At 45.8% G+C, this 27,660-nt stretch overlaps 1 protein-coding gene across 17 annotated transcripts in view; it reads left to right on the top strand.

Annotated features, from left to right (window-relative positions):
- NAV2 (neuron navigator 2) overlaps positions 1-7,384 on the top strand; it is a 742,802-nt gene extending 735,418 nt beyond the window's left edge. For 16 of the 17 annotated variants that reach the window (XM_023239646.2, XM_045039059.1, XM_019812168.3 and 13 more), the window contains 2 exons: positions 1,034-1,237; positions 3,921-7,384. In XM_023239646.2, coding sequence (XP_023095414.2) covers positions 1,034-1,237; positions 3,921-4,046 — 330 coding nt within the window. In that variant the 3' untranslated portion in view covers positions 4,047-7,384. The remainder of the gene's footprint in view (positions 1-1,033; positions 1,238-3,920) is intronic. The other variant, XR_002145764.3, reaches the window with a different exon arrangement.
- Positions 7,385-27,660: the final 20,276 nt, after the last annotated feature.

Raw genomic sequence — 27,660 nt, forward strand, 5'->3', positions numbered from 1 at the left:
CCACGTCAGGCTCGGCACTGACAGCACGAGGCCTGCTTGGGATTCTCTGCCCCTCCCTCTCTGCCCCTCCCTCTCTGCCCCTCCCTCTCTGCCCCTCCCTCTCTGCCCCTCCCTCTCTGCCCCTCCCCTGCTCGCATGCTTGCTGACACCCACACCCACTCACTCTCCCTAAATAAAGAAATAAACAAATATTTTTGAAAATCACTAGAATAGTCGCATCAGTATTTAAGGCTTAAGAAAAGGCCTTGAGTTGCTCATGTAGTTTTCTGTTTTAAGAGCAAATTAGTTGTTAGTTTGGAAGGATACATGAGAGAGAGATTTAAAATTCCAACGCCCATGTGTAACCTCTGTTAACAGTCTGCTGTTTTGAAAGTGACCAGCGCTGCTATAGAGGGCCTCAGAGAGTCCGACCTGCTTCAGGAAATGGGGTTTTCTCAAACCAGGGCTGTTTGCGACCCCTCCTGTGGTGTTGATGCCCAGCACTCGATCTGTGTGGGAGGTCATCTTTGCAGAGGGGTGTACCGAATGGGATACTAGAACCGGCCTGTGTGAGCTGATGGTCAACACCTCCTTCCAACTCCAGGTTCAGTGGTACCATACTGGTAGCTTGAAATTGGCCGTAGTAGGTCTATTTATACCACAGAAATTGGCAAACGCTTCAAATTACATGGTGGTCGTTCCCCCACCCCAGGTGGCTACTTTTCAGATTAGGTCAGCAAAGCTTAAAGCTTAGGGTGACACGGTGAGGCAGTGGCAGAGCTAAGAGGTGAACCCAGGTCAGCCGAACTCCAAAGTTGGCGCCTTTGACCCTCATCCCCCCCCCCTCCAAGTCATGTTGCCTTCAGTCTTAGTACATACATCGAGCTGTGTGTGCCTCGGGTGACCTCCTTAAGGTAGAATTCTGGAAGTGGAATTGTGCCATCAGGGAAGGCATAACACTGGGCTTGAGGAGTTTTTCAGATGACTGCCACACCAGGCCTGCAGAAGAGGTCTCCAGCCACACCCAGACTATTCCTTCTTTGCCTGTTTTCAGCTCTACGGAAGGCGGGCCCCCTGGGAGGATCCTGCCAAGTGGGTGATGGAGACCTACCCCTGGGCAGCCAGCCCACAGCAACACGAGTGGCCTCCCCTGCTGCAGCTCCGGCCTGAGGACGTCGGCTTTGATGGCTACTCCATACCTCGGGAAGGGTCTGCGAGCAAGCAGGTGCCCCCCAGTGACGCTGAAGGAGACCCGCTGGTGAGTCCTCGGCTCCCAGAGCACTTACTGTGTATCCGTCATCATGCAAGGCATGCTGGGAATACAGACATGACCGAGCCCGGGTCTTGCTTTGGAAGGCCAGACCCATCCCAAGATTAGTCACATTTTTGCCAATATTTTCTTCCATGGTGTCAGTTTTTCACTGTCCTTTAACCCTCTGAAATGTGTTCTGGTATAAGGTAAAAGGTTAAGAATTTGATCCCCCTCCCCGCAAACATCCCCGTACCACTCTTTGCCTTCTGATTTGAGTGCCACCTTTATCAAGTACTGTCCTCCATTTATCTCTCCCCCTAGTAACGGGGCAGAGGCGGGGAGATTCCTAAGGAGCAGAAGCCCAAGCCAACTGATCAGGAGCACAGGCAGGGAGAGGTTTGAGGGCAGGAAGGACTCGCAAAGGACAGGGAGGCCTGAATACGGGTCCCAAGGCCAATGATATGAGTTAAGCCTTTAACACTGCCTGAGTTTCTTATTTACCCCCACCACTGCTAAAGCAAATAAAGGTCCTTTGAGAAGAACCTGGACCAGAGACGATAACACTATAATTACAGTGTTCCCTGCCTATGAGACCTGTACATAGTCCTACTGCGAAATTACATCTAATAAATCAAAAGCTCCATAAAAGAAGGTGGAAGCACATATCCCAGAGCCTCCCATACTTAAATGACCATTATCACGCCTTCAGTTTACCCTTGAGCTACCTTGGCAGCTAAGGCAAAAGGAAAAACACAGCAGAGACTATTACTGGCATTACTTAATGAAAGAACATATTCATAAGGGATGCAGCGGGATTAAAAGGCAGCTAACGTGTTGTTCTATGCCTGATGACTAACTGATTTGCTAGATAAAAATTACAATAGCTGCTTTGGCTTGTCTGCCATCCTCCCGACTGGCAGCAAGGAGCTGTGGTCCTGTGGAGACTTTTTAAACAGGACCTCTGTTCGAAATGGTGTTATTATTTGTTCTATGCACGACCTCATTTACAGCGTTGGCAGACAACAGTGTTGCAGAGGAAAGGATTCGGCTTGAAGAAGCCGCTTCTAACATTAACGATGGCTGAAAGCCAGAGTCATGGCGAGCTTTTTGTGGCTGCAGGCTCATGAGATCTTCCCTCAGGAATAGAAGAGAACTTAGCAGATATCTAGAGGAAAGAATGGCTCCCTCATCCCCAGACCCTCTTTTCTTACCCAGCAATATTTGTGTCCCTGATTAAACCTGAGGGGATTTAGGTAAAACCTGGAGCTCTTGGAACAGTTACCCAGAATTCTCCCTCCAACCCCGGGCCCTCAGAAGGGAGTTGCGCCAGCTCCGTTCCCCCCACTTGATAGTTGGCTGTTTCTCCCTGCCCAGCGCCAGAGATCTCTGTTAGAATAGCTCTCGTGTGTCCTGGTCTGTCTCCCTCGTGAGACTGAGACCTCCAAGAGAACAGGACTGACTGGTTTTTGCTCCAGAACACCTGCTGTAAGTGCCGGGGGTCCGGGGGTGGGTTGATGAGTGAGGAATCACGGCCGCAAAGGATCGTCCATGGTGCCACGGCTCCATCTCTTCCCCCCTCGCGGCTTTGCGGGTAGGCACCAGCAGATGGTGTTCCCGTGCCCTGGCTCACCCTAGGACGCCGCACAGCATCCTGAGGGCCAGCTGGCGAGGAAGCAGCTGGATTTCCTGCCCAGCTGCATCACGTCTTGGCCTTAGCTCAGAGAGACCCTACTTTCTAACTTACTTGCTACATAGAACATAAAGTACCCAATTGACGGTTGCAAGTAAGTTCCCAATTCCCCCCTTCACTCCTAAACAAATGACCAATAGAGTATAGACCAGGGAAGGTTGGAGGAACACCCTTCAAGCTCTTTAAGGCAAAGGATGGCACTTGCAGATCTCGTTTATTGAGCACTTAACCAGGCACCAGGCCCTATTCTGAGGGTCTGATGCACATCACGTCATCTTGTTCCCTGTTTCAACCCTCTGAGATACAGGCGCTATTGTTCTCTCCACTCTATCGATGAGGAACTGGTGGCTCAGGTGTCTTAGGTAATTGTTCGGAGTTCTCTGACTTGGAATCCAGGTTTCTGTGTGCCTCGTGGCTCTGCTTGTAACCGGTGCTGACCTTTCTCTCCCGCGGCGGCCTTGACAGGAGCGGGCACACGACCGGCTCCGGGCTGCCCTCTGGCCAGAGCCAGATGCACCCATGGGCTGGATGCTCCCTGAATGGGGAGCCGTGTGCGTCATATGTCAGCAGCAGGGACGCTGGACTGGCATCTTTATCCAGTTTGAGGCCCGTGTTTGAGTAAAGTGTGTCCCTTCCAAATAAAAAATAAATCCTGTATTCACAGACGACTTCCTATTTTGTTTTCTGTGCTCTACATATGTGAACTCAATCCACACCATAACGTTGTGGGACAGGTACGATTATTGTTCGCCTGTGGCCAGTGAAGAAACTAAGGCACAAAAAGGTTAAGTAACTTACCCATGCTTATGCAACTAGTAAGTGGTAAAGACAGGATTTGAACCCTGGAAGCCTGGCCCATAGCCCACACCTGTGTCCACAGCCCCCACTATGGGCGGCAACCCGGAGCGAGTGTGGAGGGGGTAGCGTGAGCTTGGAAAAGGCCAGAGGTGGGCAGCTGCCAGACTGAAAGCTGCTCATGCTCTCCCTCTCTCCCCCCAGATGAACATGCTGATGAGGCTGCAGGAGGCGGCCAACTACTCCAGCCCCCAGAGCTATGACAGCGACTCCAACAGCAACAGCCATCACGATGATATCCTGGACTCGTCCCTAGAGTCTACTCTGTGACGGGGGCCAGCCATGGAGCCCGCCCACCTCCCCCCGTCCTCGCCCTGCTCCACCTGCGTCCCCTGCACCATCCTGAACATGCCCTCCTGAGCCAGCCCCCCCCCCCCGGCCGCAGCGTGAGAGCTGCAGGGATACCCAGACCCCTCATCCTCCAGCCTTGGCCCCGGGTGCAGGCCTCCCGGGCCGGCCGCCTTGGGACCGCTTCCTTCCACAGTGAGAACTGCACTATCTTCCGTTTATTTTAATTATCGTTTGCCTTGTTGCTGTGACCTCCCTAAGACACTGAAGACACTTCTCGGGAAAGGATCGTCACCGTTGAAATGAAAAGATTATAAAAGAAAAAAAAAAAAAAGGAAACCAAGAACCCACTAGAAGCTCTGAAACCAAACAGCATCCTGCCAAGGAGCTGCCCAGGGCAGAAGAGGCCGGAACCAAGCTGGAAATGTGGACTCCCTAGCTTCCACTCAGCCCAGAAACCGCAACCAGGTGGTGTCGCCAGCACCCCCGCATCTGCCTCCCCGCCTTCGTCCCCGCCGACCCCGGAAGAGAACTGTGTTAACTAGGGCACTACAGAGCTACAACACAGGGAAACCTTAGGGAAAAGCAAAGCGCGCTTGCTGTTTTGTTTTGCTTTTTTAAATGGTGCTCTCCTTACCCGAGAGGTATTTTGCCTGTTCAAGTTCAACCACACCTTTCAGATCCGTCAGCCCCCAGTCGATCCCTACGCGTGAGCGGAGCGAGCGCGAGCCGATGTGGCCGCGACGCAGACAGCACGTGTCTACTTCCTCCTTCTCTAGAAATGAATCAGGTTTTTCTTTCTACAAACACTGTGTACAGTGAGAGTTGGTCTATTTTGGAGAACTGGTTACCCCTTTGCCAGTGAGGTTGAGTTTCCCCCTTTCTGACTCTTTGATTTTGAAGATTTCCCCCCACCCCCAACCCCAGCCCCCCCCTTCGGTCAGAATCAGTCCTTTGGTGAAAGAAAGAACCGCAGGAGTTGAGTTTCGGTTTGGTCCTGCTGAGTTCTGGTTTTTCAGTTGTCCATCCTCACCGTTTTACACCTCGCCGCCTCCTGCTGTGGCCGGGGGGTGGTTGTGTCCTTCCTGGTGGACCAGGACCCCATCCTCCACGCGTGGGTGAGCCGGGACCTTGCCTTTCCTTCTCGTCCTTGAGGCTTCAGAACGCACATTGACACCTCAGGCGTGCCAGCCCCAGCCTCAGGTGGGGGTGCTGAGGTCACCTCGCAAAAGACTTGCACTTTCCTCAGAACCAACGCGAGCGACGCAACTCAGCAAGGGGCCGGCGGCCGCTCCTTTCCAGAAGCCCCGGCCTCTGTCCGGACGAGTCTTGCCTGACCTCTTCGGTGCTGACCTTCCCAAAGCGATGCCTTACTGGTTTTGTACTAACCGTGTTCATTTACAAGTGTTGTGCCTGCCTGGGGTCCATTTTTTGTTTTCCCCATCAGCAAACAGGGCTAAAAAGTCATCTACCCATTAGGAGGACTCAAGTTGCTGTGACTTTTCTCATCCAAAAGACTCATTTGTGTGGATGTGTGACCATGAGAAAAAGAAGGAAAAAAAAAAAAGATGCATTTTTTTTTTAGGTTCTTCTCAGTCTCCAGCTAACACTCTGACTGGACAATGATCTGTCTTGTGCAGGAAAAGGCAAAAGTTCCTACAAGTTCACATGACATTGCTGATACATACCCTGCTAGTATGCGTCTTCAACATACTGGTATTTTCTTTACAGAGAGTGGTAAATCTTTAAGTTGTTTGTTTCTGCTTTATAAAAAGAATCTTTATTGGACCCCAGTGGGGGTGTCTCTGTTAATGATCAGGGTTTTTATTCCATCTTTCCCATTTCTGAAGGTCCATCTCTATACACTTTCATTTTCTTATCACAAGAACTTGACCTGAAACTGCTCACATGATATTGGACGACACCATTGTCTTCCTCCTTAAAGGAAAAGGAGAATGTGTCCCACTAGCTGGTGAACGGAAAACCTCTCCGTGCCGACCTTGCTTTATTCACCGTAAACTCAGACTCTCTCGTGCGCAGCCTTCATTAGCCATCTGGGTGTGTGTGTCTTGTTCTGTTGTTGTTTTTGTTTTTTTTTTTTTTCCATAAAAATTTGAAACCATGAATTTAGCCTGTGACCACGGGCCACACCCTGAGCCTTCTGGTAAACCTGAAGAGTGGTCCTTCTCAATCTGTTTCCCAACGATGACCTTACACGCTCATACTGTGAATTTGGGAGGAGGTAAAATGGACTTCTCCTTGGGGGCAGTTTTCCCAGTCACCTTGTGAGTAGACACCTGTCAATATTGTTTGAAACTTTTTAACTTTTTTTTTTTTTCTTTTTTAGTGATACCTTCTCTTTCTCTTCTCCCCTCTCCTACAGACTTCCCTCCCACTGGGTCCAGGCTCAGAACCAAGATCTCTGTCCCTGGTGCTGCCTGACTAGTGACTGGTGATTTCAAGTAGCGTAGCCCTTGTGTGATTCACAACTCCGTGTCCTTCCTAAAGTTTCGGGAAGCAGGGTTGTCTGATATGCACAATTCTTATTTTGGCCATATTTTACTTTAGTGTCACTCACCTTTGACAAAGTGACTTTGTACTCATTTAGGGCTCTGTCCAAAATGCTTCCATTTTGCCTTTTTCTACAGTTAGGCTAATCTTGAAATGTATGAAATTCTATGCAACATTTATGTTGAGTTACCAATGGAAGCCAAAAGTCTTCTTCCCAAACTGCCAAGAATTCTACAGGCCATAAATGAGAGGGGAATATCTTTTAATTTAAATTTGGGGGTGGGGTAGGGGTGGGACAAGGAACGAGACTTACCTAGACATTTGTTGTGTCTTGGGGACATTTTTTATTTTACTGTTGATGCTTCAACTTCAAAATTCTGTGTATTCAAATTTGATCGTGGCGAATCTACTTCAAAAGGAAAAAATAATCCAACTTTGTGGATATTAAATGGAAGGTTTGCTGTTTTAATCTAGTTTCCAGTGGAGCAGTTTATGAAATATGTCCTATAAGATGTACATTTTTTCATTGTAACATAGAAATTGTAAATAATTGATTAAAGTGCTGCATTTTGATGAATTTTTTCTAGCCATTTTTAAAGAGAAAACTAGGAATTGAGTATTTTGTGTACGGTATGTTTCCTTCCTCCTTCCCTCCCTCCCTCCCTATTTAATTTTCATTTGTCATGAGGTTTTCGGATTTGCCAATGATCTACTGGAGATCATGCCCCACGTCATAGAGAATAAAGCTGATGATTGTACCAGTCTTAAATTATTCATGATTCAATAAAATTGATGCTTATTTATTCAGATTCGTGGTTTGGCTTTTCTGTGCTGGAGCAAGTCCTTGTCAGAGTTCAATTTCATTCCGACAGGAAGCCATTCTTCCTTGGGTACAGCAACCAGGGAGAGCCCAAAACACTTGCAAACCTATCTTTGCCGCTCTGTCATCAACATCCTACCTCTTCGCAGTTTCTCATCTAAGTGACTACTTGTGTGGCGCTTTTTGGAAATGTAAAACACCAGACTCCTCTCCACCTTTATGAATCATGGAGGATCTTGTGGAAATGAAGATTCTGATTTGGTGGGACCAGAGTGGGGCCAGGTTCTTAATTTCTAACCTCCTTCTAGGCAGTGCCAGTGCTGTGGGCCCTACACCACACCTCGAGCAGCAAGCTATATCATTCTCCAGCTGGACCCCCGGTCAACATCTTGGCACAAGAAAGATTTTTTTTTTTAATGTATTGAGAACCTATTAATGGTCAGCTTGCTTTCCCAAGCGCCCCAATATAACCTGCAAAATGACCCCGAGGAGGTAAATATTCTTCCATTTTACAAATGAAAAAAAAAACAGGCTCAGAGAAAACAACTTGCCAAGGATCCTGTCGGCTAAGAGGTGTGGGAGTTGGGAGTTTCAGCCTCATCTTCCAAATCCAAATCCTGCCTCTCTGGGCCGCCTCTGAAGGGCCCCATTCCACGCAGCAGCTGGCGTGCATTGCAGAGCACAGGCGGTGGGAGATGATATCACGCCTTAGCATTCACGTTTAACAGCAACAACAAAAATTTTAAAGGCTTGAAGTGAGGCCTTTGGTTTTGCTCTGAACCCGATTCTACACAGCTAGCTCAACTGCTAGCGATGTGAGGTGTCCAACTCCTAAGGCACAGCTCCTATAATGCACCGCAGTGGCCCAGCCAGGGAGAGAGAATCCAGATGTTCAGCAGAGGCAGTTTTAAATGCCGGTCCAAAAACACGAAGGGGAGCTGGCACAGTGGTCTGGCAACTAGATATCCTGGTTTCTAAGCGTTTCCACATCAGATATTCTACCCGTGGCTACACAATCGTTTCTGATGTTCTCTAGGAAATGGGGTCGGCATTTATAAAGGACGTGATTAGCTGGAGGACTTCAAAAAGGAAGAAGGAACGGAGCTGTGCATTGAAGTCTTTCCTGTGTGCTGGATGCCGTACCGAGAACTTCACTTCATCACGCACAGTCATAGCACCTCCAAGAGGTGGGCGCTCTTGACTCCGTTTCACAGGGAGAAACCTGAGGCTGAGTAACGTTACGGGACTTACCGTATTGTAGAAATGGAGTTCTCGGTGTGTCTGGTTCTAAAACCCCCGCCCTTTGTGCCACATGATGCTAGTCTCTTAGGTTGGACTTGGAGGGGGAGGTTTACACATCCCTTCCACGCCTGTTACTTATTGCTGTGTAACAAATCACCCTCAGAATTTAGCAGCTTCAGGCAACGAACATCTTCTCTCCGTTTGTGTGAAGCAGGAATCTGGATGTGGCGTGGCTGGGTCATCTGATTCGGAGTTTCTCACCAGGCTGCCATCAGCATGTCTTAAATATTTACAAGGAATATTCAAAAGCAGGAACTATAGACAGCATTGTTTATTTTAATTTTTAAGTAATCCCTACTCCCAACATGGGGCTCGCACTCACACCCCCAAGATTGAGAGTCACATGCTCCACCCACTAAGCTAGCCAGGCACCCCGGAAATCGTATTTAATTATAAAATGTCAAATGTTTTCCTGTGTAGGAGGCAGATCAAGTGCCTGTCACCACTTAATATCACAGTAGAGACCGTAATCAGCGGAGTGAAGCAAAAGGAATAGAAAGGAAAAAATTACCCTTTTTGTTCACAGATGACACTATGCAGTTAGATAATCTGAAAGAATTCACAGATTATTAGAAATAATGAGTTGGCTACATTTGCTGGATACAAAGTCAATACACAAAAACCAACTGAACAGGGGTGCCTGGCTGCCTCAGTTAGTAGAACAGGTGACTCTTGATCTTGGGGTTGTGAGTTCAAGCCCCACATCGAGGGTAGAGCCTACTTAAAAAAATTTTTTTTAAATCAATATCTATATGCAGCCAGAGTTTGAAAAGGTACCAGTTTCAGAGCATCAAAAATACCTGATACCTTGGAAAAGAATGTAAGATGTGAAAGACTTCTATACAGAAATATATAAAACATTGTTGGGAGAAATGGGGGAAGACCCAAAGAAATGTGGAGATACATATTATGTGTGCGGATTAGAAGAGTTAATGTAAAGAGGTCAGTTTTTCCAAAATGGACTATAGTTTGATGAGATCCCACTCAAAAGCTCAACATGGTCTTACAGAATTGACAAGATGATTTTAAATGTATTTTGAAATGCAAATGGTGAAGCGTAGCCAATGAAGAAGAAAACTGGATCTCTCTACCAGATATCAAGACTGACTATAAAGCTGACAATAGTTCAAGAAGATAGAATAGACGTTCCCCAAATAAGCCCAACGCATGCTTGCTTTCCTACTTGGAATTGTGAACATCTCAGACCAAAGGACCTATTTCATGGAGAAGGGAACTTGACCAAGGACTCATGACAGTAGGATCTACTGATCCCTACTGTAAAGCTGGAGGTTGAACTATCCTCTTAAAGACTCAGGACACCAGCTTGGGAAAGGCATTCTGTGTTAGAGCATTGTTTTCCAGGAAACAGTACATTTGCAACCATTGTCCATTATCTGTTGCTGGCACCCAATACATGAGTTTGGGGGGGGGGGGGGAGGGGGCACCTGGGTGGCTCAGGTTAAGTCGGTTAAGCGTCCAACTTCGGCTCAGGTCATGATCTCACCGCTCACGAGTTTGAGCCCCGCGATGGGCCCTGTGCTGACAGCTCAGAGCCTGGAGCCTGCTTCAGATTCTGTGTCTCCCCCTCTCTCTGCCCCTCCCCTGCTCACCCTCTGTCTCTCTCCCTCAAAATAATAAACATTAAAAATTTTAAGAATAGAATACATGAGTTTGGGGAATGAGGAGTGGAAGTGGGAGTGGCCCCTCCAGCAACCCGCTTAGGGAATTTTTTGCTTCCTGTCCTACAACTTTAGGCTCTCCAAAATTAGAGGTGCCTGTCCCTGGTGTGTGTGGGCAGACAGGGGAAGGTGGGAGGAGGGATACTTCTCTTCTACCACTGCATTTAGAACTACCTCTGCTACCGGACCGCTTGGGACCTCCAGTGCTAAGTGACTGGAGGTACTGTGCTGGCAGGGTAACTGACCCTGATTATCACGAAGAGCTAGGGCTGCATAACGGGAGCAGGGGCAAGTATGTCCCTGCCTGGTGATAACTGTGAAAGGGCATTTGCAGCCAGCATAGCCCAGCAAGGCCAAGTTAGTTGCTCAGACCCTTCAGGAAGGAAGCGCTGGCTGAGGGTAGCACAGAATGCAGGACTGAGAAAAGAGGTGCTGAGTATCAGTGATGGCCCAAGGACCAGCTGTTAGCATGTTCCTCTAACTCTCCCACCGGAAGTGTTCTCTTTAGAGATTGTGACCAGCAATGACCTTGGACTATAAGCAACAGAATAGACTCAATGCACCGAGTGAGACATGCGAGAGAACGTTGCAACGTTCTTGCGAGAGAACGTTGTTCTCTATGTGAGAACATTGCAAGGCATGAGCTGTAGCAGATACTGCTGATACCTCAATCCATACCCCTGAGTTCATCCGAGCCTGCAGTGGACAACTGGCGTGCTGACGGCATCCCGCCACAAGCCCCCAAGTGTCCCCGCTCCCGTGTCTGAGACCCTTCTCCAGTGCCACTGAAGCTTCTTCAGCCCAAGTGCAGAGCAGCCCACGGGAGATTTAATGCCCTGCGCAACAACCTGCAACCAACAAGGTATAGAAGTTGGTGGAAGAACACCCAGCATTCCCATCCTTCTGTGGGATAAGTGGGAGGCACGGTCTCCAGGGCTGTTTTGAAGCTCCCAATGGGACTGAGTCCCAATTGCCCACAGTGGCAGTTAAGGAGCTCTTTATTGGCTTTCCCTCTTCCTTGTCACATCTGTCTCCTCCTTCCCTCGGGGCTGCTTGAGGATGATGGAGCGAGGGCATACCCTTGAGAGTGAGTCTGCCTTAAACTCTGTGCCCGGACAGCTCACTTACCTCACCTTGGTCCCAGCCCTACCCTCAGTTGTGCTTCCTGACACCACAGGACAATTCAGCTATCTACACTTCCGTCCTTTCTCAGAATCGGATGAGCCAATGCAGCAATTCCACTCTTACTTGCTATTCTGGATCGAATTGTGCCCCATGAAAGGATATGTTGAAGTCCTCACCCCCAGAACCTCCAAATGTGACCTTATTTAGAACTAGCATCTTTGTAGATGTGATTAATTAAGATGAGGTCATACTGGAGTAGGGTGAGCCCTTAAGGCAGTATGACTGGCGTCCTCATAAGAAGATCGTGTAAAGATACGAGGGAAGAATGCCGTGTGGAAATGGAGGCAGAGACAGGAGTGGTGTAGCTGTAAGCCGAGGAGCACTAAGGACTGATGGAGGCAAGATTCTACCTGGCGTCTCAAAGGGAACTTGACCCTGCTGACACCTTAGTTTTGGACTTTCAGCTTTCCAAAATAAAAGAGAATACATTTCCGTTGCTTTCAGCCAGTTTGTGGTACTTCATGATGGCAACTCTCGCTGATCGATATAGTTATATGCCGAACAGAAACGCACACACATATATTTACGTATAAAGAAATATACACACAATTGGGGCGCCTGGGTGGCGCAGTCGGTTAAGCGTCCGACTTCAGCCAGGTCACGATCCCGCGGTCCGTGAGTTCGAGCCCCGCGTCGGGCTCTGGGCTGATGGCTGGGAGCCTGGAGCCTGTTTCCGATTCTGTGTCTCCCTCTCTCTCTGCCCCTCCCCCGTTCATGCTCTGTCTCTCTCTGTCCCAAAAATAAATTAAAAACCGTTGAAAAAAAATATTAAAAAAAAAAGCAATATACACACAATTGTTAATAGCAGTTCAAATATTTATCATCACAAACCATGGGAACAATCCACACACGTCCACTGGCAATAGAAGACAAATAAAATCGCGATAGGTCTGTGTCACACAGCAGTGAAAATATTTGTAGATAAATGTTGAGTGAATGTTGAGTGAAAGCAGCCAGATGCAGAAGGATGCCAAAAGTGTGATTCAGTTTATATAAAGTGCACACTACCATTCAGGGGTGGGTGCGTGTGTAGATGGTAAAACCATACAGAGAGCAGGGGCAGGGGTCGGCAGGGGTAAAGGGCCTCGGGGCTGCTGGCATCATCCTACTTCTTGACTTGGATGGTGATCCCACAGGCAGTTGCGTTGTGAGAGTTCACTGGGCTGTGTGTCTTTGTTTTTTGTGACCTTCTTTTCTGTGAGTGTTATACTGCAAAATGAGGTTTTGAGGAAGTAAACACTACTCCAGGTGGCCCGCCTGGCCACCACATTCAGTGAGCGCTGCAGGGAAGCCGGAATGCGGCTCTTGACAATGAACAGAGGAAGGTTTTGACCCTGGTCCCACCGCTGGCTCATGGTTTGAATTCTCAGAAGTTGGTTCCTGAATCCGTAAACCGAGGGCGCGGTTTTTCTACACCTTTGACACTGACGGACGTGGGAACTTGGACAGGTGAATGCCACTTCCCGAGGCCTCCGCCCCCCTTGAGTGAAAGGGGACTAACCACACGTGTCTTGCAGGAGCCAGCGGGGTGATGTGTGCAGACCGCGCCAATGCCGTGAAGCACTTCCTCCATTTTCCTTGTCCTCCGGGCTCGGCCTTTTCTGGCCTTGCGATCTCTGCAGTGTCAGAGGCTGGAGCTGTGGGGCCTCAGAGCCTGGAACTGGGTGCAAAAGGGGAGGATGCAGAGAGGCGTGCGGGGCTCCGGACAAGTGGAGACTTCCTACTGTCACAAACAGGGAAGAGGCTGCTTTTTAAGGCAGTGGGTGCACCATCCTCATGGGAGTCCAAGCGAAAGCTGGAGGGCCACCTGACACGGTAGCAGCAGAGGGATCCCCACCCTGGTTGGCCGGTGAGTCCAGGGTTTAGCTTGCCTGGCAGGATTGCTTCAGGCAGGACACAGTGGAAAGAGTGTCGGGGTGGAGAGACCTGAGTCTTTGGCTCCTACGCTGGCTGTCTGCCTTAGAGATGTCCCACCTACTCTCAGGGCCATGGTTTTCTCATTTGTCTAATGGAAGGATTAGACTAGCTCAGCGGTTTCCTAGTGTGGCTCATCACCACTAGCCCAGGAAGCAGGACAGAAACAGACTGTGGCCTCCCCTTGGTACTGGGGAATTAGAATGTGCCTGGGACAGCCGACCTCTCCCAGCTCCTGCATTGCAGGCTGCGGTTATGGGCGGCTTATTACCCTTCACAGTGGCCACGAGGGGGCAGCAAAGCCCAGTAAATGCCAATCCTCCGTCTGGCTGGCTTACCTTTCTTGCCAAAACTCTCTAAGGACAGGGCATAGAAACACTGATATTATCGTACAACTAAGCACACTTAGCAGCCAGATCTTGATTTCTAAATACCATCCTCCACTAAGAAAAAATAAACCTGAGCTTCTTGGAGAAGTGGCTGATTTCAGGCATGGTGCAGAAAAATTACAAGGTAAGCCCGGTGCTCAAGAACCGTTGGAGACATATCTAAGGGACACCGGAGCCAGCTTCAAGGGGCTCCTTTTGGCTAAGTCCAGAAAAAAACTGCACATCAAAAGAAATACTAGTGGTGATATATTATGACATAATGGAAAGAAACAAAAATCTGCAAGTCCATTTCGATAACAAAAGGCTGAGAGTGTCATTACTCAGACACGTACAACTCAGCCATGAGCCTCTTTCTTTGCCAGGAGGGCATAAAAGGGACCATTTTAAAGAAGCTGGGGGAAAGTAGAGGAAGTGTCCACGGTCCTGTATACGCGATGTCATAGAGACTTCTAGGTAGAGATGTAGACAAGGTCTCCAAACCCAGTGGCTTAAAATCCTGCAATCACCCACAGATATGTGTCCTCACCAGTTTTTTTTTTTTAATTAGGAACATGCACTTAAATTCTAGATTTCCAGCTTCTCTTAAAAACCAGGCAAGCTGACCTACATTCCCACATGGAAACAATCAGCTAGAGCAAACAGGACTTAACCTGTTCAGTGTGCTCCACATTCTGCGACTCACCAGGGTCCCCACCAGAGCCCTCTGCACTGATTTCTGTCACCTGCCTGACCCCCAGAGGCATTAGAATCCAGGTTTCTACTGGACTGCCTCTGAGAGGTTAGTGTCTGTCATTAGGAGACAAGTGTGTGTGCGTGACAGTATTTGATTCAACATTTCTTAACAGAACAATTGCGAGAGTGAAGAGGTGAACTCCCACTTATAAAGTTTAGATTTGAAAAGATTCTTCCTGGACTTGAGAAAAATGAGAGCATCAAAGTTCTCTTTCCTAGACCTGGAGCACCCCACCTGCCCCATTTGTCATACAGATGCCTCTCTACCTCCTTCAGGGTTGAGGGAAGGGATGGTCATGTAAAACAGAAGGAGAAAAGGCTAGAACTGACGTAAGACTTTTCCCTAGGGGTAAGGAGTTTTCCAAAAAGTCAACGGAAAGCTTTCTGATTAGTGTGTGAAGAGGGAAGTTTTTTGAAGAGAGACCAAATGCAATGATGAGGTAGAGTGGAAGGGCAAAGTTAGGAACAGAAAGAAGGACTTAAGTTCTTAGCTGCTGCAGAAGACCCTGGTGGTTGTCTGCCCAATCCTTCTCCTACCCTTTTCGACTAACAGAGTTCCAATTTTCTTCAGGCAACAATGTGCCCAAACACAGAAATTGATCATAATTGGCCAAAGCCAAACTGACAACTGCTTTGCCTATGATGCACAAGGGTCCAGTTCTGTCCAATGAGACGTCAGATGTCGGCTGGAGGCTTCTGGGAAGGATTTTCCTCCAAGGTAAAAGAGATTCGTGTGTGAAAAAAAGTTCCCTTTGCCATTGTCCCTCTTACTTTCTATTATGAATGCTGTCATGTGAAGTGATGCTTAGAACTGCCACAGCCATTTTGCCACCATAAAAAAAAAAAAATTTAAACCCGCGCTTATACGGTCAGCTAATCTGTGACAAAGGGGACAAGAATATACAACAGCCTGGGTGGCTCAGTCAGCTAAGCATCTGACTCTTGATTTCAGCTCAGGTCACGATCTCACATTTCCCAGTTGGTGAGTTCAAGCCCCGCGTCGGCTCCATGCTGACAGTGCAGAGCCTGCTTGTAATTCTCTTTTTCTCCCTCTCGCTCTGCCCCTTCCCCGCTTTCTCTCTATATATTAATTAATTAATTAATTAATTTAAAAAATAATATACAATAGGGAAAAGACAGTCTCTTCAACAAATGCAAAAGAATGAAACTGGACCACTTTCTTACACCATATCCAAAAGTAGACTCAACATGGATTTAAAAACCAAATGTAAGACTCAGAACAATAAAATTCCTAGAATAAAATACAGGCAATAATCTCTTAGAATTGACCATAGCAACATTTTCCAGATATATCTCCTGAGGCAAGGGAAACATGCATAATTAAACAACTGGGACCACGCCAAAATAAAAAAGTTTCTGCACAGTGAAGGAAACCATCAACAAAACAAAAAAGCAATCTACTGAATGGGAGAAAATACTTGCAAATGATATATCTGATAAAGGGTTAGTATCCGAAGTATATAAAGAATTTACACAACTGAACACACACACATGCACACACACACACACACACACACACACACACAAATCCCACAAATAATCCAATTAAAAAATGGGCAGAGGACCTGAACAGACATTTGTCCAAAGAAGACATACAGATAGCCAACAGAAACCTAAAAAAATGTTCAACATCACTAATTATCACAGAAATGCATGCCAATACCATGAGTTATCACCTCACACCAGTCAGAATGGGTGGTACCAAAAAGATGAGAAATAACAAGTGTTACTAACGATGCAGAAAAAGGAACACTTGTACAGTCTTGGTGGAAATGTAAATTAGGATAGCCACTGTGAGAAACAGTATAGAGGTTCTTCAAAAAACTAAAAGGTGAAATACCATACGATCCAGCAATTCCACTTCTGGATATTTTCCTGAAGCAGATGAAAACACTAGTTCAGATATATCCCTATATTTATTGTTGCATTATTTACAATAGCCAAATATGGAAGCAGCCCAAATGTCCATCGATGGATGAATGGATAAAGAAGATGTGGTATATATACACAATGGAGTATTACTCAGACATAAAAGGAATGGGTTCGTGCCACTCACGACAACATGGATAGACCCAGAGAGAATTATGCTAAGTGCATTAAGTCAGTCAGAGAAATGCAAATAGCACATGATTTTCACTTATATGCGTAACTTGAAAAACAAAACAGACAACAACAAAAGAGAAGTAGAATCAAAGAGAACAAGCTAGTGGTTGTCAGAGGGGAGGTAGGTGGGGGGATGCGTGAAATAGGGAAGGGGATTAAAAGGTAAAAATTTCCAGTTATAAAATAAGTTCTAAAATAAATGAGTCGTAGGGATGAAATGAGCCAGCTATGGGCATATGGTCAATATTGTAGCAACTTTGTATGGCGACAGATGGTAACTACACTTAACCGTGCTGAGCGTAGCATAACGTGTACAATTGGTGAATCACTATGTTGTACACCTGAAACTAATACTTTGACTATTTTTCAATTAAAAAAAGCACCTCAAAAGCCCACATGCTGAGGAAGGTTGAGTAGAGGGTGAAGGATGAACAGAAAATGGACCTCGATGATAAAGTTGACTCAACTCTAGGATGCCCTATATCTGATTTTCTTATGAAAGGAAATAATAAATGCTCCTACCATTTAAGCCACTGTTAGTGAGATTTGCATCCGAAACACTCCTAACTAGTACACCTGCTTTTTTCAAGGATTAAGGGAGCATTGTGTTTGCTGTTCAGCTGGAAGCCTTCCCCCTTTAGTGATTCTGCCCTTCAGAAAGCATGCGTAGGGGGGTGTGTAGAACCTAGGGACACAGCAGTAAGGGGAGCATGGCTTGGTCCACATTTACTCCTTCATCACTGCCCATGGGGAGGTGGCAGGATCTTAGAAGAGGAGTCCGAGTGTCTTAAATGGTGGTGAGCCAAGAAATGAGTGATGGCCCTTGGGGAAGCTCTAAGTGGCAAGAGGGCTATTGTGGATGCACTACCAAGCAAAAACTGGAAAGAATTTAAGAGGAAAACCTCCTTTTTCCCAACGAGAAGCTTAACATATGAGGGAGGTTGATGATGCCAAATGGTAAGAAAGCATAAAACAATTGTTAGTATGCAATATTCTACCTACAGAGCGTGAAAACCATGCCAGAGAACTCCAGCTTCAGTTTCTTTTCTGCTAAAGAAACATGGCATTTGATCACAGATCTCCACACCCTCTGTGAGCTGCTTGGTGACTTGTTGCTCCGTATTAATTTCTTTTCTTATTTCAACATAAATGTGTGATCTTATTCAATGTTAATTGGTAGATCAAAACATGGTCATTTAGAGCCAATTCAGCAAGCTGATCTTTGTTTCCTTTCTCGTTCTCTTTGGCCCCTGCCAATATTCTGCCATTTTAATTATGGAAACACTAAACACTTGAGTGTCTTAGCCAAAGTACAGGAATACATGGCAGACTTAGCCAAGATACACGCGGCAATAAATGGCAGAGATAAGACGTGAGCCAAGATCTCTGTCTTCTCATAGATCATATTGCCTCTCTGATGATATACATTTTACCTTAAAAGTTAGTTCAAGATCAAAGAAGCCTTGCTGCTCTTCTCGGTCAGGCAACACAACTATGCTTAGGAGAGGTTTTATGGGCAGTGCCTTAACCAATTTCAGTAGCATGCCTAGCACACAGCACATGCTCAGCAAATGACTTGTGGGTGTAATTCAGATCAAATAGCAAGTTTGAGGCACAAGAGGACAGACACCGAGTGGGGGAGGGGGTTCTTCCGTTATTTTCCTAATAACTGCCCTTCCTCTTGTGATCCAGTCATGTCTGGAATAACTGTGTGCCATCTACCATAAAGTAGCTAACTATTGGAGGTGGTATAGACTAGTAATGATTAGGAGCATGGCCTCCGGGGGCAGGATTGCTTAGATTTGAAGCTCTGCTTTGCCACTTGCTAGTTGTGTGACCTCCAGCAAGTTTCTTAACACTTTGTACCTCGGTTTCACTATCTGTAAACGTGAAACAATTTATTCAACAAAACCGACCATCTAGGGTTGTTATGATGAGTAAGTTAGGAAATAAATGTATGATTTGTAGACTAGTACCCAGGAAACAGTAAGAGGTATTTAGATGTTATTACTCTGTCTACCTGTAACTTGGCCTTGAGTATGAGAGTGCCATCTTGGCCTCCCCAGTACCCATCTCTGGACTGGAATTTAAAGCCCTGTGCCTGTCTCTCCTCTGTTCCCCTTTATCAAAACCCACTTCTTTCTCTCCACTCCCCCTCTGCAGGAAACCCAGATTCCCCAGTGCACCTTTGCTACTTGCCCTATTCAGCGTCTATCCCTGAGTCTACCCCAAGGTACACGACCCCTGAGAAAGTTCACCTCCTAGATCACTTCCTCTGTTTCCGGGGCATCTGTTATTCACTTCACTTCCATTTGGCTTACACCCCCATGTCTCAAGCAAAACTGATCCTCCCAGGGTCCCCGGTGATTTCTATCTAGTCAAGCAGCTTCTACTTTCATCTTTACTGCTGTTTTAGAAATTTTGGGTACAAAGACATGCCCCTACTTCTTGAAATGTCTTTGCCTCTACGACAACATATTTTCCTGGTTTTCCTCCCACCTCTACGGCTGCCTCCCTTCCATCTCCTTTGGTGGTGCCTTCTACTCTACCCAGTCCTGGCACAAGCTCCTTCTCCTTCTCCAATCCTTCTTTGGCTTAAAAAAAAAAAAGTACACAAATAATGCATGCATGCGTTCCCAAAGTAGACAAATGAAGCAAAGCCTGACCATAAGGGGAAATGTGAAATGTCCTTCCATCACTGCTTACCACCTGCTTCCCCAACAGAGGCACTGCCGACAGCTGGGTGCACAGAGCAGAGAATGAGAGTTGCCCACAATATCGAATCTCCCCTTCATCTTCTGTCATAGAAGCTCCCAGGAGTTAGATTACACTTCCCTCCCTTGCAGTTCTGTTCATTTCTGTGACGGAGTTGTGGCTCACGGCAACAAAGTGGAATTAGCACGTTCAACTGCAGGGACTCTTCTTCTGAGGAAAGGACGGGCCCTTCTCCTTCTCTTTTGTCCCTTCTACTGTTTGATAGCCACAGCCAGAGCAGCCCGCCGGGACCCTCCACTATATGGAGTTTTTCCCCAAACCAAGCAATCTGTGATGCCAGCTGGTTGTCCTACAGTACAACTCAATTCTGGCATTCTCTACCCAGAGACAGCGTCAGGTCCCGCAGGTAAAGGACTCAGTCCCACGAGACTATGCCCACTTCAGATACCAGCTGCCAGACCCGGTTGTTAGCTGTGCCGCTGATCGACTGGCTAAAAGGTGGAGGTTCCCACAGTCCCTTCCTTGGCTTCCATTAATTTGCTAGAGGGGCTCACAGAACTCAAGAGACCAGTATACTTACTAGATTACTGGTTTATTAAAAAGGGATAGAACTCAGGTGGGACAGACAGGTGGAGGAGATGCATAGGGCAAAGTCATTGGGGGTGCTCCCTCTGTGTTCACCACTCTCCCCAAATCTCCACAAGCCACCAACCCACTAGCTCTCCAAACCCCATCCTTTGGGGTTTTATGGAGGCTTCATTAGGTAAACAGAACTGATTAAATCATTGGCCATTGGGAATTGAAGTCAATCTCCAGCCTTTCACCCCTCCCCAGGCGGGGGTGGCACTGAAAGTTCCAAACCTGTAGTCACATGGTTGGCTCCATGGGCAACCAGCCCTCATCCTTAGGTGCTTTCCAGAATTCACCTCATTAACATGACTTTACCATCCTAATAATCACTTACAAAATCGCAAAGATTTTAGGAGCTCTGTGCCAGAAACAGGGGCGACAACCAAATACAAATTTCTTATTATAAATCACAATATCAGAGACCCCAAAATGGGAGCTGTGTATTGAGGAAAACAGAGAAAGTTCCAGAAGGTCTGAGATGCTGATGAACTTGGAGCCACCATTCCAGCCCCATATGTGTATGTAGAAAAAGAATGTGTATATTTTTGTAAACTGTTGTCATTTGGGATTTTCTCTCTCTCTTACACCCAAAATTGACTTACCAGCTCTGACTATATATTCCTTAGAATATTTATTAATAAATGTACCTCTTCTTTTTCATAAATGAATCCACATATGGTCTGTGGCTGATTTCTTTACTGAACAATACATTCCTCTGACTCCCTCCCCTCCCCCATTTAATCGATTCCTACAACCTGTTGATTCTCCTTTTAGCCCCTGATCTCTTTTCACCCTCACTGCACTCGCCTAGTCCAGGCCACCGTAATTCCTAACTAATGCCAACTGATTATCCTGCTTCCGCTCTTGCCTGAGATAGAACTAGATCAGTCTTCAATCCATTCTTCATCTATGTTCAGGACAGTTTTTTAAAAACACATATCAAATCATGTCAATCCATACTTAAAGCCCTTCTGTACTTTCCTGACCTGCATGAAATGAACCTTAAGCCCCTTTATGGGCCCACCAAGCTCTGAGGGATTCCCTCTTTGCCCACCTCTGACTCCATCTTGGTCCAGGCTAGCCTTCTCTTTGACCACATCCCGTCTCTTAGTTCCTTGGAAGCATCTTCCACCTCATCATGCCCTTTGCAGCCTCCATAATAAGTCTGGAACATCCTTTCCACAATACATGTCCCCCTGGTCCTTCTGATCGCTCGCTGCTAAAATGGCATCTTTTTAAAAAAAATTTTTTATGTTTATTTTTTGATTTTTGAGAGAGAGAGATAGAGACAGAGTGTGAGTGGGGGAGGAGCAGAGAGAGACACACACACAGACTCTGAAGCAGGCTCCAGGCTCTGAGCTGTCAGCACAGAGCCCGATGCGGGGCTCAAACCCACAAACCGTGAGATCATGGCCTGAGCTGAAGTCAGACGCTCAACCGACTGAGCCACCCAGGTGCCCCTAAAATGTCATCTTAAAGAGGCTTTCCCAGCTAGCTTTGCCACCTGTTTCCCTGATGGCCCTTAGGATAATCTGTAATTGTCATTGCCTTCACCGACTTGGTTATTCTTTTCCTCTTCCACTGGACTATAAGCTCCCTGAAACCAAGGTCTGTGTTTATTTCAGGTACCCCAGGAACAACCAGAGATCTAGCCACAGAGGAGGCATTCAATAAATATACTTGTCAAATGAAAGATCCCTGACTTACAGTTAAGAAACCTTGGTTTAAGCACCATCTTTACTATTTACAAGCTGTGCCAACTTGGGGAAATCAATCAACCTTTCTGAGCCTGTGTGGAACATGGAAAAAAAATTAATCCTGCCCTGATTATCAAAGAGGGTTTGCTGCAAAAACCAAAGGAGATGATGTGAGGCAAAAATGTGAAACTCTGAACACATATGAGGGGTAATTTACTATTGGGGCAAGGAGCCCTTGGGTGAACTTCGTATGCAGCCTACTTTCTCAAATACTTGTACACAAAATAGGTCTCTGTAAACTAGTCAGTCCAGTGCCTTGTCAGTAATTAATTAGTGTTCATTCCTGGTCATCTCCCCTTATAACTACAGCTTCCAAATGGGGAGTTTTCTTGGAATACAAACCTTAGCACTACTTAATCATCAATCCCAGTGGAAAAAAAAAAAAAAAAGTCCTTTTGACTTGAGAATGAGGAGTTTAGTGACAGCTGTTAGTTGAAATGAAACTTTTCCCTAAGAACAATAAAAACTCAGCTCTCTCACCCCTTGATCTGCTTTGCTTAGTTGGTTAGTGATTGCTGGGGTGTGGTATTGACAGAAAAGTTTAGGAAAGTGTAGGGGGTGGCCTGTCCTTTCACGTAGGGATGCCTATGTGGTGTAAATAATCCTCTTTCCATCCCAGTCTACACATGGTCCTAAAACAAGATGTTTGTGCCAAAAGGAATTCCAGGAGGCATTATCCTGGTGGTGGGGGGTGGGGGTGGGGAGTAAGGATGAGTGGGTTAAATAATAGAATCATCAGCCCCACGGAGTTCGGGCAGGGGGTGGAGTGCACACTTTTGTTGCTTTGGATTACCAAAGAATGCATTGAAACTTCGCTTTTCCTCCTCGTAAGTACCGCAGTCGGGCAGTATTTTTGCCATTTAAACTAGACAGAATGTAGTCACGTTTTCTCCTGATCACATCTACGCAAACAGATTTAGATTCAAAATTTTTTTTTAATTTTACAAGTTTTACTTGGGGATAATTTTAGGTTTACAGAAAGAGCTGCACAAATAGTACAGATGTTGGGTGCTCATCTTCCCCAGTGTTGACATCTTACCTTTCTGTGGTACGCTTGGCACAATGAATAAGCCAATAATGATACATTTTTGTTAACTGAAGCCAATGCTTTATTCCGACTGTCTCAGTTTTTCCCTAATGTCCTTTTTCTGTTCCGGGATCCCATCTGGGATTCCAAATAAATCTGCATTTAATTAGGTTTGGTTTTACACTAGCACTGAAAAGTCTGTTTTCTTTCTTTCTTTCTTTTAAAATCTTTTTTTAAATGTTTATTTTTGAGAGAGAGAGAGACAGACAGAGCATGAGCAGGGGAGGGGCAGAGAGAGAGGGAGACACAGAAGTGGAAGCAGAGAGGGAGCACAGAGCCTGACACGGGGCTTGAACTAATGAACTGTGAGATCAAGACCTGAGCTGAAGTCAGAGGCTTAACCGACTGAGTCATCCAGGCACCCCCTTTCTTGGCAGCCCCCTTTTTTTCTTTTAAAGTTAAGCCATCAACTTTAAATCAGGGAAATGTTTTTCTTTCTGAAGAGTGTAAAGTCAGAGACTTAGGCAGGTCTTTGCCAGGAAAACCATTTCCACAGTTAGTGAATACTGTCTTTCCAAATTCAGATGGTGAAGCTCCAGCTAAAGACACTTTTCAAAGGGTGTAAATATTCACCGAAAGAAGCCGGGTTGAGGCTGAAGTTGGTAGTGGGGTAGGGAAGGGGGTGGAGGTTTGGGTTCTGTGGCGCCTCTGCCCTTTTCAAAAAGCAAGTGTGCTTGAATCTCTGTCATCTGGATAGCTGGGGGGATAACTCAGCCTCAGTTTCCCATACTGTCACATGCAGATGCTGAGAACTCCCAAGCAGGGTTGTAGCAAAGGTTCCATGCAAAGTAAATGAAAGCTTTAGCATTCTACCCGGCCCACCAGGGCTGAGTAGTCATTGTTGTTATTCTTTTATATTAAAGAAAAGGAAAGAGGCATTTTTGGAAACGTTTTGCTCAGCAGTTGCTTGTTTTAACTCATTGCCTCCAAGTAGAAACATCTCCTCATAACGTCAGTGTCCTCAAACACATTCCAAAAACATTCCGCCCTCTGCTCTCTTTCTTTTAAGTCTTTCTTGAACTGGTCTGGTATATGGTTGTCTCTTCCTACCCCCTGAAAAAAACATACCATCCCTCAAGGCCCTGGTCCCATTTCTCCATGAAGCCTTCCTTGATGCTCTCAGTGCTGGGGAAAGGGGATAATCAGGAAACTGTCTGAGTCTGTTTCCTCATCTGTAAAATGGAATTAAAAAGTCATCATGTAGGGGTGCCTGGGTGGCTCAGTTGGTTAAGCATTCGACTCTTAATTTCAACTCAGGCCATGATCTCACAGTTCGTGAGTTCAAACCCCAAGTCAGGCTAAGCACTGACAAAGCAGAGCTTGCTTGAGATTTTCTCTCTCTCTCTCTTTCTCTCTGCCCCTCCTCTGTTCTCTCTCTCTCTCCCTTTCAAAAAAACAAACTTAAAAAAAAATTCGTAGTGTAGATTAAAGGAAATAATATATATATATATATATATATATATATATATATATATATAATGCCAGTCTGCATCTAGCCTATAAAAATAATAATAAAATAGCTTTTCTTTTAGATAGTAGCAATAAGAATGAAAAGAAGAATAGAAAATCTCTTAAGGAGTTAATAAGGGACAGGCCTTAGTGGTTGATTCCTTGTACGGAGTGGATGAGAGGGGAAGCAATGTCAGGAACAGCACTTGGGTTTTTGAGCAAATTTTTTGAGCAAGGGAGATAAAAGCATTTGTGGAGTTAGGGGCCAGAGTATTTTGTTTTGCTTTCCTTTGTTTGAATGGAGTGTTGCAACTAGAAAACATGGCACTTAGTCCTGGGCATGTGGAATTTAACAAGTTCTTGGGACACTCAAGGCCCAATATCCAAATCCTGTTGATTAGGTCTGGAACTCAAGAGAGAGATCTCTGAGATTGGGACTCATCAGACAGATGTTAGCTGGAACCAGAGAGGAGAGATCACTGACGTTGCTTGTACGGGACGAGGCAGCGAGGGTTAAGGATAGATAGAACCTTTGAGGAACATCGACAGTTAAGGGAAATACAGAGGGTGAGGAGACCCAGAATGAGGCTCAGGCAGCTCTGGGGGCTGAGAGACATCTATCTGGCAGTAACTAGAGGGAAACAGCAGAAAGAGATGTTTTAGGGTGTGTTCTGGGAAAGGGATAGACTTGATCGCATTTAAATGCTCATAGGAAGGTCCCAGGAGAGAAAGATGGGCTGAATGTGGATGGAGAAGGGGTTACTCCAGGAAAGACAGGAGCTGACAGAGGAGGGGGTGAAATAAGGATGTGTGGAAGGCACATGTGGTTGCAGCTAAGTTTCGTACATGGGGCAGTAGGAACTTGGCCTGCTCGTTTTCTGCCATCTCTCCTCTCGCAAATCTCTTTATGGTTTTAAATAAGTGGTTCTCAAAGTGTGACCTGGGGGACCCCAGGAGTCTCCCCAAGACCCCTCCAGTGGGATTTTCCAGAGGTGGCATGTGTCATGGTGTCTTCTTCTGACAGCTATCAGAATATGTGATTACAGACTCTGTGTTTCTTAGAATTTTCTAAGATAGTAGACTTAGATTGATGCGCGTTTTTAGTGTTTAACTCAGTTTCTTCTCTCAGTACTTCTACTGTGCTCTTACTCTTTTCAGTTATATCTGCTATAACGTCAGTAACCTCATAATCTTCCATTAATTATTGTTTTGAAATCCCAAGTTTTCCTTGAGTCTACGCCAAAACACAAGAAGTAAGTACACTTTATTGTCTTGTAAATGTTCTGTACTGTAAGATTTCCTCCAAAAGTGCTACTATTGTAGAGTCCTAGATTTTATTGTAAAGTAAAAGAAAATGTGTTTGTCATATGTGTTCTTATATTTAAGGACAAATTGTTGGCTTTTGAAAGGGGTGCTAGAACTCTCCTTTTCTTAACCCATGGCACGGTCTTAACTGCATGGTCTACTTCCAAAGATACCAAAACAGATGACAGTAACACATCAAGGATCTCTGACTGCAGAAGGGAGGAATATACCCACTCCAAAAAAAAATGGATGCAACTGTAAATAAGAAAGAAAATATATTGGGGCACCTGGGTGGCTCAGTCATTTAAGCGTCCGATTTTGGCTCAGATCATGATCTCACTGCTTGTGAGTCTGAGCCCCACGTTGGACTCTGCTGACAGTTCAGAGCCCAGAGCCTGGTTTGCATTGTGTGTGTGTGTGTGTGTGTGTGTGTGTGTGTGTGTGTGTCTGCTCCTCCCTCGCTCATGATCTCTCTCTCTCTCTCTCAAAAGTAAATAAACATTTTTAAAAATTTTTTTAAAGAAAGAAAATGTGTCCAAAGTTATCTCTCCCATCAGCTTCAAGGATGTCAGTAACTTACCTTTATTGTCTTACACAACAGACAATTTTTGGATAGTATCATGGTTCTAATGAAATTGCGCTCTCCTTTCGAAACCAACTGGTTTTTTTTAAACAATTTTTTTTTAACGTTTATTTATTTTTGAGACAGAGAGAGACAGAGCATGAACGGGGGAGGGCCAGAGAGAGACGGAGACACAGAATCTGAAGCAGGCTCCAGGCTCTGAGCTGTCAGCACAGAGCCCGACACGGGGCTCGAACTCACAAACTGCGAGATCATGACCTGAGCCGAAGTCAGACGCTTAACCGACTGAGCCACCCAAGTGCCCCTCGAAACCAGCTGTTGAAGTTTAAAGAAAGGAATTGAATTTTTAAGACCTGGATGTGAGACACTCTTTAAGAACCAGAAATTGTTACAACCTTTCAGACTAGAGATGAAAAGGCCACTAAAGCATCTTACAGAGTAAGTTGGCATATTGCATTATCTAAGGAAGAATACTCAATAGCTGACAGTAGAGACTAATTAAGTAATAGAGACTAATTAAACCCTGTACACTTGGCATTGCTGGATGAAAAGTCAGTAAGAGAAATCACAACAGTGCCACTTTCCAATAAGAGGGTAACTTGTCAAGGACCGAGTTAACAAATCATCTGCAAAATGGTGATTTGCTTCGAAAATGGACAAATCTACAGAAGCGCCTGGACTTCCTTTTCTGCTTGTGTTTGTTTAGTATTCGCAACATCTAATCATCAAAGAAGTTACGCGCATTCTTGACAACAAGCGCAAGGGTGGCTGAAATATTCAAAGTGTCGAATGCCTTTTTGAATCTCATGCTCTATCCTGGAACAACTCTATTGACATTTTTATTGGTAGTGCAAAAGCAACCGTCAGTAAGACTGCTGGCACCATAGCACAAATCAAGGAAATGCTGCAAGTGATTAGTGGTCACTGCATTCTCTACTGTCTCATCTTACAGACAGCCAGCTTCCCCTAAGGATGTGCCTGATGGCAGGAGATGGGGGGGGGGGGCTAAATGGGTGATGGGAATTAAGGAGGACACTTGTGATGAGCACTGGGTGTTGTATGTAAGTGATGAATCATCAAATTCTACCTGAAACCAATTTTACTATAAGAGTTAACTAAAGAGAATTTAAATAAAAACTTGAAGAAGAAAAAAAAAAAAAGAATGTGCCTGATGGGCCAGTAACAATTATTGTCATTAAATTCCAACACTTAAGGATAGAGTATATAATCTTTTTTTTAAAGTATGTTTATTTTTGAGACAGAGAGAGCGTGAGCAGAGGAGGGGCAGAGAGAGACAGTGACAGAGGATCCAAATTTGTTCCTCACTTACAGCAGAGAGCCTTATGGGGGCTTGAACTCCCTAATGGTGAGATCACAGCGTGAGCTGGAGTCGGTCACTCAACCAACTGAGCCA

The sequence above is a fragment of the Felis catus genome, chromosome D1 (genome assembly GCF_018350175.1).
Source record: "Felis catus isolate Fca126 chromosome D1, F.catus_Fca126_mat1.0, whole genome shotgun sequence".
Lineage (NCBI taxonomy): Eukaryota > Metazoa > Chordata > Mammalia > Carnivora > Felidae > Felis > Felis catus.